Source organism: Nilaparvata lugens, chromosome 6 (genome assembly GCF_014356525.2).
Source record: "Nilaparvata lugens isolate BPH chromosome 6, ASM1435652v1, whole genome shotgun sequence".
Lineage (NCBI taxonomy): Eukaryota > Metazoa > Arthropoda > Insecta > Hemiptera > Delphacidae > Nilaparvata > Nilaparvata lugens.
The window spans coordinates 21,967,790-21,981,108 of record NC_052509.1 but is presented as its reverse complement, the minus strand read 5'-3'; the positions used below and the strand labels follow the sequence as shown (position 1 = coordinate 21,981,108).

The window sequence follows — 13,319 nt, the reverse complement described above, 5'->3', positions numbered from 1 at the left end:
GTGGTCGAATTTTACCTGATTTCCAATGTTAATATGTCAACTAATTGTAATTTTCTATTTTTCAGTTTCTTAGTCACGTGTTCGAAAAAAACGCTTTAGAATTAATCCTACAATTTATCAATCTTAGAGAATCGAAACATGCAAGACTGGCGTTTGAAGCATTGAAATATCTAGCATCTTTATTGTACCACAAAAAGTTCTCCATTGAATTCATCAACATGAATGGACTACAGGTTTGTTTCAACGATTCATTTTTCAAATAATTTATTTCAACTAAGTAATATTCATCAAAATATCAGATTTATTAACAATATTTCATCACACTTATACTGTTGTAAAACTAGGTGAAGTAGTTGATTATTTTGAGGTTATAATAATTAGAAATTATATATTTTGATGGTTTATTTGCTTGTTCTTTTAGTTGTGTATAAATATTGTTCAAATTTTAATGCAGTCTTTGCTATTAGCATTCTGAATTGACTCTTCTAGTCATTAGTAAGCTCAATAGTTTTTCACAATTGAATATTTTAGTAATTTTCACAGTTATCCAAGTTCGATTCTTTTTTTCAAATGTGAATACAATTCTTTACTCACAAATTTAATATTATCTAGTGAGTTTCAACCTTCAATTTTTTGATTATAAACTTAATCATTCCTCTGAAATCTATATTTTTGTATTTCTATTATTCTGATAAAATTGTTTATTTTTTTCAGAAACTGTTGGAAGTGCCAAGACCTAGTATAGCATCCACTGGTGTGTCAATATGTCTTTATTACCTTGCCTATTGTGAAGATGCAATGGAGAGAGTATGCCTTTTACCTCAGCACATACTTTCTGATTTAGTTAGGTAAGTATCAAGTTAAATAAAGACAGTATAAAATAGAAGCTTTAAGCTGGATTCGCACATATCAGTATTAGTGTTGGGTAAAGTGAAAATATTCACATGAGTTCTAACTGGACTATTCTCATTCAGTCCGGCCGTGCGAGTCTAGTCCTCCTAATAGAACTCATGCAAATTATATTATGTTTATTGTACCGGTCACCTACACTCATACTGATACTGTATGTCGGAATCTGCCTTTATTTATCCCATTTTAAATACTGTGGTACAGAATATATATTTTAAAGTTTAACTTTACTACATTATTCTATAAACCTTAATGTATTTGGTAGGCTACTTTGTTACTGAGGCTTTTTCAAGTCATTAATATAAGTTTAAGAGGGGGATTAATAATAATTAGTTAAGAGTGCGATACTGACAAAAACAAAGAAATCACAGTTCAGTTTGATATTATTATGATATATCATATTATTAAGAAGATGAATTATTCATCACAATGAAATTTTTATTGACAATAATTTTGTGTAGTAGAAATCATTAATTGCTGACTGCAAAGGCTTAATAGCCCAGTCAATGAAGGTCCAAAAAAGCAGTTTCGATCCGAAAATTAAATAAAAGCTGAATTTTCCACCATCGATAGAACCCTCCCAGAGGGTCATTCTCCCAAAAGTCCCACGAAATCCCCTTGGAGCTTTCCGCCCCAGCCCCCTAAAACATGAAAAATGCAGGTAAACACGGGAAATCAATTATCTCTGTAACCATTATTCGGGATCAGTTCTATTATAAGCCATTCGATTTATCACATCATGGACTACAATATTAGTTCAATTTATTTTTTCAATAAAATAGACAGTTCTCTTGATAATATAATATATTTTATGTAAAAATTTAGGGGGTTTGTGATTTGATTTTTTTGTTTTCTTCGATTAACTTCGAAGCAAGTAGTTTCAAAGAAAATGAGCCAAATAATTAATGTAGCCACTCTCATTGCAAATCCATTGATGTTATTGTTATGTATTTGCGACTCGATTTCACGCCGTGGAAGGGGAAACAGTCGACGCGGAACGGCGGAATGGCTGACTCTTAGCCATAGTAAACAGTAAACTGGAAATCAATTATCTCTGTAACCATTAATCGGAAAAAAATCTATCATTTATGTCATTCGATTCGTTACATTATGGACTACAATATTAGTCGTATTCATTTCCTCAATAAATCAAACAGTTTCCTTGATAAAATAATATATATGAGAAATATTAGGGGGTTTTTGATTTGATTTTTGTTTTCTCCGATTAACTTCGAAGCAAATGATTTCAAAGAGAATTGGACAAATAATTAATGTAGCAACATTCATTGCGAATCCATTGATGTATATTGTTATGTATTTGCGATTCGATTTGATGCTGTGGAAGAGGAAACAGTCGACGCGGTACGGCGTGGCTGACTCTCTTCACCATAGTAAACAGTAAAATAGTACGCCTACTGCTTTTTAAGTTGCATCTTATTTACACCATGGCGCTCGAAACAATCAATTTTGTCTATTGTTTTGACATGCGATGGAACTAATTTATCACATTTTAATTCTCTAAATTCTCTTAAATCATTTGGTTGTTATATATGTGCTGAATCATGCATTCTATGACAGACAATGATATTGTTTGCAATCGACAAAATATTCATACTGTTACATAATAATTATAAAACCTATTTAAAATATGTGTTATTTATGTGTCATATTATTTTAATATGATCATAATTCTATGCTAAAATTTATCATAATTTATGAATGTCAAAAACTGAGATAAATCATAGATTACAATAGTGTTAACAGTGGGAATTTCCTAAAAATCATAGCGCGCAGTGTTTGCGTTTTTCTACAGTTGATATTTTCCCAGCCAGGTTGATAATATACCTACAGTTGAGCCAAATATATATGACGGCTGAGACATCAAAAAATTATACATTGGGCTTGTTGAGTTGAAACTTTCCATGATTCTCTCTGTAAAGTAGCTTATCTTCCGTTCTTACTAGTTGAAACATTATCTAGACAGTCCAATATGAAAATTCAGTAGATTCTGAAGATGAAAGCCATGCAAACATACAAATTAAGGAAGAGTAAGCATGCATGAAAAGTAGGAAAATCATGAATGTGTTTCACATTTAAGCACAAAGTAGCCTACCGTATAAAATGAATTGAAAGATGATTCATCATCTTCTATTATTTTTGTTAACATATCGATTTTTCACCTCCACTCGCATCTTGTCATTCATTACACACGGGCCTTAATGAGAAATTTATAAATGGAAGTAAAGCAAGAGCAGAATCGTACTGTAATCACAAGGTTGGCAGAAGCTTTTCTTGATGTCGATTAATGTTGATTGATATTGATTTGGATTCGGGCACCAAAAGAATAGATCATTTTCTATTCGAAGCATTCAAATTAAATCTATTGAACATGATTTCTCATGACTTGGCATTCACAGATTTAGTTGGGTGAAGCTATTTGAAAAATGTACCTGATTATCAATTTCATGGTTTTTATACCATTCTAATTCATTGTGATCATTGAAGGGTTGAAGTGATGAGTTAGTTCAAGTGAATTCTAGTACACAAGTATATTGTGCTTATGATTGGCTCTTCTTTATTTTCTATCGATGTTTTGCTCCAGTAGAGAAAATTTAAAATGTTGGTTCTACATTTCATAAGCTTTATAAATAATATAAATTTGATAAGTCCAATATTAAATTAATCGATGTTGACTTTCATTGTATCGCTTTGTATCAATGTTACTTGCACTGTTTGTAATTCATCACTAATCTCTCAAGAATTAGTTTTTTTTATGAATTTAATGATCTGAAAATTGAAATTTAAATGCTATTTGGATGACGTTCACATTCCACTGGTTTTTTCACAATAATTCTTACGTTGAAGAGTGAGGCAATTTAATCCATTTGGAAGTAAAAGGAAATCACAGTGGATAGTAACTTTGAAATTCAGTTGCTCAATTCATTTCGGCTTGATACTATCATTTGAGTTGATCAGAAATATGCATTGTATATAATTCTTATATTTCAGTTTGACTAATCTTTTATCACAGTCTCGCTTCCATTCATAAACATGATAATCCTAAATACGTCGATTACCTTGAAGATGTAGCTTATCTTACGTCGAACAATGTACAATACAAACAATTTTCATTAAATTACTATTATGATGATCATTGGAGTTTCTACCTGTGATTGAGAAAAAGTCATTTTTGAGCCTTGAAATTCGTACCTAGAAAAAGTTGCATTATTACTAGAAATTTTGTTATTTTTACTATTTATCAGGTACTGTACATTGATTTTTGTGATTATAGAGATCCACTACTTTATTCTGAATCATGATAAGGATAAATAGGGAAATTGTGAGGTGGGGATAACATCCATAGTTAAATTTACATAGCATCAATTTGAAAGCTCTGATAATAATGATCTGAACGGAACTGCAATTTTGGCTTGGTATTGCCTCTTCATGTTCAGTGAGAATAGAAAGCTTCAGAGTAATTCGTTCTCACTATATGTGATAATAATAATATCGAGTGACCTGGCTGGCTCAGGTCTGGTGTCAGAGTTTTCAGGTCGCAACTGATCAATTTCAGGGCCTCTGACATGACCTAACGACTGCTTTTTAGGCAGCCGGGACCGACGGCTTAACGTGTCCATTCGAAACACGGAAGTGGCCCGAGATAAATATCTTATATTGTGATATGTGATAATATTGGTAATATTATTTGGTAACATTTGTTGAAATTTGAACCGAATGATCAACAAATTAATCAACTTTCAGCTTGAAAATTCTCAACTTATCAGGAGTACAGTGTTATCATATAGTATCTCAGGTAGGCTTACCATTTTATGTTTTTTGTTCACGTGATCTGATGATGTTCATTCCATTATCAAGTGTTTAAATTATAACGAGTAATGAAACAAGAAAAAACACAAGAAAAGCTATGAAAAGAAATTTTGAATCTTCATTTTTAACAAAATAAGGATAAGAGGAAGGAGTCGGACACATAATATATCATGAAACTTCATTGAAAAACATCAATATCTGAAACTGGAGTTATCAAATTGTGATACCTCTGATTCGTATTGAGAAGGCACACTTCAAATTATTATGAATTCTGTGAGCAGACAACGAAATCCTGATTTTTATCATGAGCATGGTTAAATCAAGAAACTTATAATATTTTTTTAGAGTATTGAAAAGTGAAAATCTAGATACAGCGCATTTAAAAACAATAGACAAAATTAATTATTCGAGCGCCATAGTGTAAATGAGATGTCAATGTAGAAAGCAGTATTATTCTGTTTACTACGATGAAGGGAGTCAGCCGCGTAGGTTGTTTCCCCTCCCACAGCGTCAACTTGAATCGCAAATACGTAACAATATACATCAATTAATTCGCAATGAAAGTGGCTACAATAAATTATTATTCGTCTCATTTTTCATTAAAATTACTTGCTTCAAGGTTAATCGGAGAATTCATGAAAATCAAATCGAAAACCCCCTAAATTTTTACTTATATATTATTTTATCAAGGAAACTGTTCGATTTATCGAGGAAATGAATACGATTAATATTGTAGTCCTTAATTTAACAAATCGAATGACATATGATCGATTTTTTCCGATTAATGGTTACAGAGATAATTGATTTCCAGTTTGCTGTTTACTATGGCTAAGAGAATCAGCCGCGCCGTACCGCGTCGACTGTTTCCCCTTCCACGGCGTCAAATCGAATCGCAAATACATAACAATATACATCAATGGATTAGCAATGAGAGTGGCTACATTAATTATTTGTCTGATTTTTCTTTAAAACCACTTGCTTTGAAGTTAATAGAAGAAAAAAAATCAAATCACAAACCCCCTAAATTATAACATATATATTATTTTATCAAGAAAACTGCAAGTTTTATTGAAAAAAATGAATATAACTAATAGCCTATTGTAGTCCATAATGTAACGAATCGAATGGCATATAATAGAACTGTTTCCGATCAATGAGTACAGAGATAATTGATTTTCCGTGATTACCTGCATTTTTCAACTTTGGGGTTGGCTAGGGGGGAAAGCTCCAAGGGGATTTTTTGGGACTTTTGGGAGAATGACCCTCGGGGAGGGTTCTATCGATGGTAAGAGATTCAGCTTTTATTTAATTTTCGGATCGAAAAAACCTTTATTGACTGGGCTATAATGTTGGGGTGATATTGACCATGCTCTACAATAGACTGGTGAATTTTTAAACAATGAAGAAAGTCTTTTTATGGCTTTAAGGGGAAGAGAAAAATTAGATAACTGATTGATAAACTGAAGTATAAATTTCTGTCGTTAATCCTTTTATTTTTTCAGATATGCTTTATGGTTGTTGGAATGCTCTCATGACTCCGGGAGATGTCACGCAACCATGTTCTTTGGGGTGTCATTCCAATTTAGAATAATATTGGAGGAATTTGATGCTCAAGATGGCCTTCGGAAGCTTTATAATCTGGTAAGATGTCTTAGTTTAAACTGATAGAGCTATATCTATTAAAGTAATTATTCCTATTTGTTCTTAATTGACCGAGCGAAGTGAGGTCTAAGATTCAAGTCGACGGTTTGGCATTTCTCTTAGGCGGGATGCACACCGGAGAAACGCATTTCGTGAAGCCCTCTTTCATGAAACTTATTTCATGCAATCCGTTTCACTCGTGCACCCATACAAAAGAAACGTTCCCTGCTTAATCTAATCAGTCGATTGCGAGCAACTTTCGTTTCACGTTTTCTGAAACTTTTTTCACGAAACGCGTTTCTCCGGTGTGCATCCCGCCTTAATGTTTGAATGTTTAAATTTTTAAATGTTTATATGTTGCGCATTTACAGCGAAACGCGGTAATAGATTTTCATGAAATTTGACAGGTATGTTCCTTTTTTAATTGCGCGTCGACGTATATACACAGTTTTTGGAAATTTTGCATTTCAAGGATAATATAAAAGGAAAAAGGAGCCTCCTTAATACGCCAATATTAGAGTAAAAATCTGGTGTGGTGCATTTTATGTTTTAATTGTATGTGAAGCCTGATAATTGAGAATCTAAAATCAAATTTTGCATAGATGGAGCGGAGCTCCTGAAATTTTTACAGATATGGGACTTGTGGCAGTTGATAGAGCTTATCGATGACTATTTAAGGTATAACTTTAATCAAAATCGTTGGAGCCGTTTTCGAGAAAATCGCGAAAAACCCTGTTTTTGACAACATTTCCGCCATGTTAGCCGCCATCTTGAATCGCATTTGATCGAAATTGTTCGTGTCGGATCCTTATATTGTAAGGACCTTACGTTCCAAATTTCAAGTCATTCCGTTAATTGGGAGATGAGATATCGTATACACAGACGCACATACACACACACACACACACACACACACACACACACACACACACACACACACACACACACACACATACACACACACACACACACAGACCAATACCCAAAAACCACTTTTTTGGACTCTGGGGACCTTGAAACGTATAGAAATTTAGAAATTGGGGTACCTTAATTTATTTCGGAAAGCAATACTTTCCTTACCTATGGTAATAGGGCAAGGAAAGTAAAAATCTATACTTATGAAATTCTTATCTCACTAACTCACTGATCACGATTTCTGGAAAACTACTGGATGGATTCCAACAAAACTTAGAATATAGCTTCCTAGAGGTGCGTACAGACTTTCGCTCTGCTCCGCAACCGAACGTCACTCCAGCAGAGCGATTGATGATCGACCGGGGAGCAAGAGTGGTTCGATCTAACATCTTCCGTAACGTTCATGATGGGTGCGACTGCAGAGCGGGGGCGGAGCGACTGCGGTACGATGGAGGAACGAGGGCGGTACGAGGGCGGAGCGTGCTCGGTGCGGGTTGGAAGTGCGTATATGTGTACGCAGCTTTATACGTCCTAGGTGCTCACTAAGAAATCTTTTGGCGATATTTCAACTCTAAGGGTGGTTTTTAAGGGTTTAAAGTTCGTCTTTTAGCATGTATATTCTTCTTCTCCCAATGTCTTAATTATAATTGGAATGTCCATATCATATGTTACTATAGAACCATAATCTAGAGAGAGTACCTATTCGATAAGTTGATAACTGGCGACCAATTAATAATTTTGTCAGGTTGGCATTAAGTTGAGATTATTTCATTAGGTTGGCACCAAGTTGAAGAATTAATTAAAATGCATTTATCGAGAACAAATTGATTGGGCACTGCTGCTTCAATCAGAGCTATTCCTGGGAGTATAGATAATTTTAATTTTTCAGAAACAAACTTTTATGACGGGAGTTGCTTCTATTAATTGATCCTATTCTATCAAGACTAATTTTGTTTGTATATCCGACAGATCGCGAAAACTGCTTAAAGGGGTATTTTAAAACTTCAGAAGTGTCCGTTGTGGAATCTGTTTGTGAAGAATGAGGAAATTCGGCCAAAATTTAACTTGGGCGAAAGAAAGGGGTTATTTATTAAAACGGCCAAATAGCCATTGTTGCTTTTCCTAATGTGAAAATATCTTGCATAGAAGTAAGGCGCTTTTCCCATGAATCAATTATTCCCAAACATTGATTGTTTAACCAAAGAAAAAAATCTGGCGTGGCGCACTCACACAACTTTCCTTGGAGTTATGAAAATTTATCACCTGACGCTAGTGTTCCCGCGCACCTCTAGTCTACTATTCAAAGATCTAAGACAGCTGGTGACAGGACTATAACGCTAGAGACACACGAGGTCTGCTATCTCTTCATAGTGAATGATTTAATAGAATCAACAGTTGCCAACAGTTTGCAATTGAAATAATAACATTTTCTCGAATTTCTAGCTTATTTTAAATTTTAGGTGAAAATGTTACAAAACATTAATTGTAGAGATTTTCATGCTCAATCTTTTCCATTTGGAATTTTTCGTTTAAATTGTATCTGAAGCCTGATAATTGGGAATCTAAAATCAAACTTTACCTAGATGGGGCGGAGCTCCTGAAAATTTTACAGATATATATATATATATAATACCCAAAAACCACTTTTTTGGACTCAGGGGACCTCGAAACGTATAGAAATTTACAAATTGGGGTACCTTAATTTTTTTCGGAAAACAATACTTTCCTTACCTATGGTAATAGGGCAAGGAAAGTAATATAAGTTAGCTTTCGATAAAAATATTGGAGAATATTTCTTTATTTAGAGAATATTTCTAAATTGTAGAGATTTGAGTGAAATATTTTTGTTTTTAATCAGTTTTTAAATATCAAAATTCAAAATTTTTAGTTTAGTCATTAGTTTTGAAGTGGAAATTGGACTTTTTGAAGTGAAAGTGAAATCTTAACCTTATTCTTTTTTGAAACTTTTATTTGTAAAAATTTGGGAGAAGACAGTTTTGGGCTATGCCTGTTGTCTTCTTCCAATCATATTATATTTATTATAATTATGATCTGTGATTGCCAATGAAATAAATAAATAAATATGTATAACAGTTCGTTGACTGTCAGTATTCCTCATTAATAGCATCAATGCTCCCCTTTCAAACAATTCTGACACATTGATGTGAATCTTACCATAATCTGGTTACTTTAGATCAGATGAAGATAATAATGTTGATGATCGCTACTGTTTCAATTTCAATCATGTTTGACATTTCTGCTTTTGATGCCAGCTGTTATTATTATGTGAAATAAGCTCTCATTGAATGAAATCATAATCATTGAAGTCAATAATTATACTAAGAAAGCAATTTGTTTGAATATGTGTGTTTGTGGATATATGTATCTATGTCGGATGGATCTCGAAAACGGCTCTAACGATTTTGATTAAATCAGGAATATATTGTGCTTGCAACAAAAAACATTATTTTGGAACAGGTCTCAATTCTGGGATAAGTTGTTGAACTACCAAGAGAAAGGATTATTGGTCCCTCAAGTAGCAGCTGATCAGAAAAAAGTTTTCCATAGTCTGTTGAAAACGTAAGAAAGTGTGAGCAAATAAAAACATTATAATAGCTGTAGTTGAGTTACCAAATTTGGCGACCTTATTTTAAAACATTGCAGTATTCATGGAACATCTGGAAGAATAGGTTCAGACAGTGACCGGATGATAGCAAAAGAAATTTAAAATCGATCTCTCCAAACATATGGTAGTTGAATGTAATGTTCTTTGTGAGGTGATAGAAATGCGACTTATTTCTCCAGCTTCTGTTGTATTGGTTCCTCTGTTGCTCTATGTTTGTACGCAGCCATGGCCTTGAGAGAGACAGTTACACTGTCTGTTAATTCATAATCCGGAATAAATACCACGAGAACCAATCAGAGAAGCCTTCTATTAAAAAAACCCCTGCTCTGATTAATTCTCATGAAATTTAATCCTGATTGAAATTGAACATGCTTTTGTGCTACTGGGCCTGATTTTTTCATGTTTCAAAATCAGCTAAAAACTAAATCGAAAAAACACAATATTCCATCAGCTGCTCCTATTTCCTTTCATGATGTTATTACAACACAAGACAAACCTATTGGTATTGATAGATCACAAGTAAATTCTAAAGTTGTCAATTTAGATAGAAATTAAATTGAGTTACATGTTAGTTTACATCCAAATTTTCATCCCTAAGCTTTTGGTTTCAAGCTAAGATCAAAGAAGGAAATCATATAATGGTAGTCAATAATCAAAGCGATTGAATTCACATTAAAATGATCCCACTTTAATATTCATGATTGTAGAGTTTAGGACATGTGAAATCAGTCACAATAAATGTTATACTATTATGAATGGACTCTTATGTATGAATGGACTTCCATGGAAGAAAGAATCAGTGGATTGGCTGCTTTTACACTTTTGGATAAGTGAAACGAAAAGTGAGCGACAGGCTATGCCAAAAATTCCAGAATAAGCAAGAAATCCATGGATACCAGAGTCATCAAATTCCGAATCAACCTAATTTGGAATTTAATCTTCAATTGTCAAAGCAAAAATAACATGATCACTGCTAATTTGATAACTGTCAACAGGAAATATCAATTGCCAATGAATAAAGTCGAGGGCGACTCTTAAGCCCCGCCCCATATCCTACAAAATTCGCTGCTCTTCTACAGAGCACTTCCAACACACCAATGAATTATTTGAATGATTTGACTTGATAATTTTCATGCCAAGTTGTGGCCTAATCTCAAAAACGATTATAACAATAATTTTGGTAGGATTTAGATTATAAATGTTTCACGAAAATAATTTTATCGTTTAATTCCCGTAGCGAAGCATGGGTGCCCTGCTAGTCAGACTATAGAATTTATTCATCATAAATCAGCTGACAAGTGATTACACAGATGTGTGGAGAAGTCAGTCTATTGCTGTATTTCCATAAGGTCCATAGTTTCAATCAGGTACTTTTGGATGAGAATACTGCGTGAGGTCTACTGTTCACAGAACTACTAGTAAATTTATTAATTCATCAATGTCTGTCATCCATAATATTATGAAGGAAGGAATTGGCTTGTACACGTACGGGATAGGTACATTCCCCTTTGTATTAATGAATCTAAATTGCTCATTCCCCTTTGTATTAATGAATCTAAATTTAATCATTGAAACAAATTTATTCAATTTGTGATTCAAAGTTCAACAACAATAAAAGCCCAACCAAACAGAGCAGTCTCCAAGTGAAACCGTAGCGTAATTGGTAGCACGCGGGATCCATGATGAATGTAGCGGGTTCGAGACCAATCAAACCAATTTTTTTTATGAAAATAATTTTCAACTTTGATGAATATTATCCATGTAATTTTGATAACATAATAAATAATTATTCTATTTTTTGTGTGTTTCTTGGACTTGAGGAGATTGCATTTTCCAACACAACACAAAATTATAGATTTCAATTACAATACATGACACTACCGGCAAAGAACAACTTTATGATGAACATATCAAAAGATAAACACACCACAAATTAGTGTGGTATAAATTTGTGTGTTTATCTTTTGATATGTTCATCATCAAGTTGTTCTTTGCCGGTAGTGTCATGTATTGTAATATTGAAATTCATTATACTTTTATATTGTAATCTATTTTATTAATCAGTATGTAATCACTTTAATGGTGAATGAATGAAAATTCGAATTTGAATTTGTGTTTGTAGATGAGCATGCTGCCGATTCTGTCGCCCGACGACCGCAACTATGTGCTGAATGAGGACGAGGACTGCGCGGCGCGCCAGATTGTGCGTCACGTGTGCGTCGCACTCAAGCGCTACCTGGAGGCGCACCTCTATGTGCGCGCCGAACAGCTGCGCCGTGCGCACATGCGCGAATCCAACTCCGAGCACCACAAGATGCAGAGCACACTGCCCAGTTACAAGGTACCACATCCATTTCAGTCGCACAATTTTAGTGAACTAAAGTAATTCCTTTCAGTAGAGAGTATAACAGGGTGTCCACGGGGCGGGAAAATCGGGAATTGTAAGTGAATTTCATTTGGGCGGGAAATGTACGGGAATTTTGTCGAGATACGGGAGTTTTTTTGACACTTCCGTCAACTAGCTACTTTGCTAATTCTATATTAATTAAGGGCAAAGTTTGTTTTTTATATTATTCGAAATACAGTATTCAGTTATGATCGTATATCATTTTGATGTAAAACATGCTGCTTTACTTTTGATATTATTATTTAAGAATATTACATTTTTCCAAATGACCACCCTTCTGAGTAACCCCATACCCCATAACCACCCACCCACCGCTTACAACCCATATTTTTACATATTAATCATGTGTTTTAACCGGTGGGGAAAACCGGAAAAAACGTGAAATATACGGGGATTGTACGGGAATTTCCTAAGCCTGATTCAGTGGACACTGTATAAAAGTTTTGGAATAAACTTGAATACTCAGAGTAGAGTTGAAACTTCTGATTCCACGACATCCTTGGGTACATCCTTGATGCAGTTTCATATGACGAACAAGTAAAGTTAGATCATAGATCAAATGACTTATGTAACTCTATTGATAAGATAAGATGATATTTTAATACTCAACAGAGCATATTCTACAATATACAGTTTCTGTACTTAACTTTCCAATTTATTATTATGGTTTATTAATATCATCAAGGAACGTAATAAACTCACAGACAATACTTGATAAATCATGCTAGAAACTTACCGTAAGAAAGGTACCGTACTTGCAATTTTGCTAATCTTCTTGTCATTGCAAAAATCTTCCAAATCATAGTAGGCTTCCGAAACAAGGAATTTGTGTACTTTCATCTCGAAGGAACTCTTATATCCAACCTATTTTATTCATCAATATTACTACTAGGCTTATCGCCTGTAGTAACATGGTTACAACAAATATTTAAAGTTTCACAACTTATATTCAATTTTACATTCAATCAATCAATAATTTTATTTAATTCAACA

At 33.8% G+C, this 13,319-nt stretch overlaps 1 protein-coding gene across 1 annotated transcript in view; it reads left to right on the top strand.

Annotated features, from left to right (window-relative positions):
• Positions 1-13,319, top strand: part of LOC111049932 (DDB1- and CUL4-associated factor 1) — a 126,411-nt gene that overhangs the window by 60,044 nt on the left and 53,048 nt on the right. Inside the window, exons 9-12 of the mRNA XM_039431389.1 lie at positions 66-233; positions 715-848; positions 6,240-6,378; positions 12,042-12,260. Coding sequence (XP_039287323.1) covers positions 66-233; positions 715-848; positions 6,240-6,378; positions 12,042-12,260 — 660 coding nt within the window. The remainder of the gene's footprint in view (positions 1-65; positions 234-714; positions 849-6,239; positions 6,379-12,041; positions 12,261-13,319) is intronic.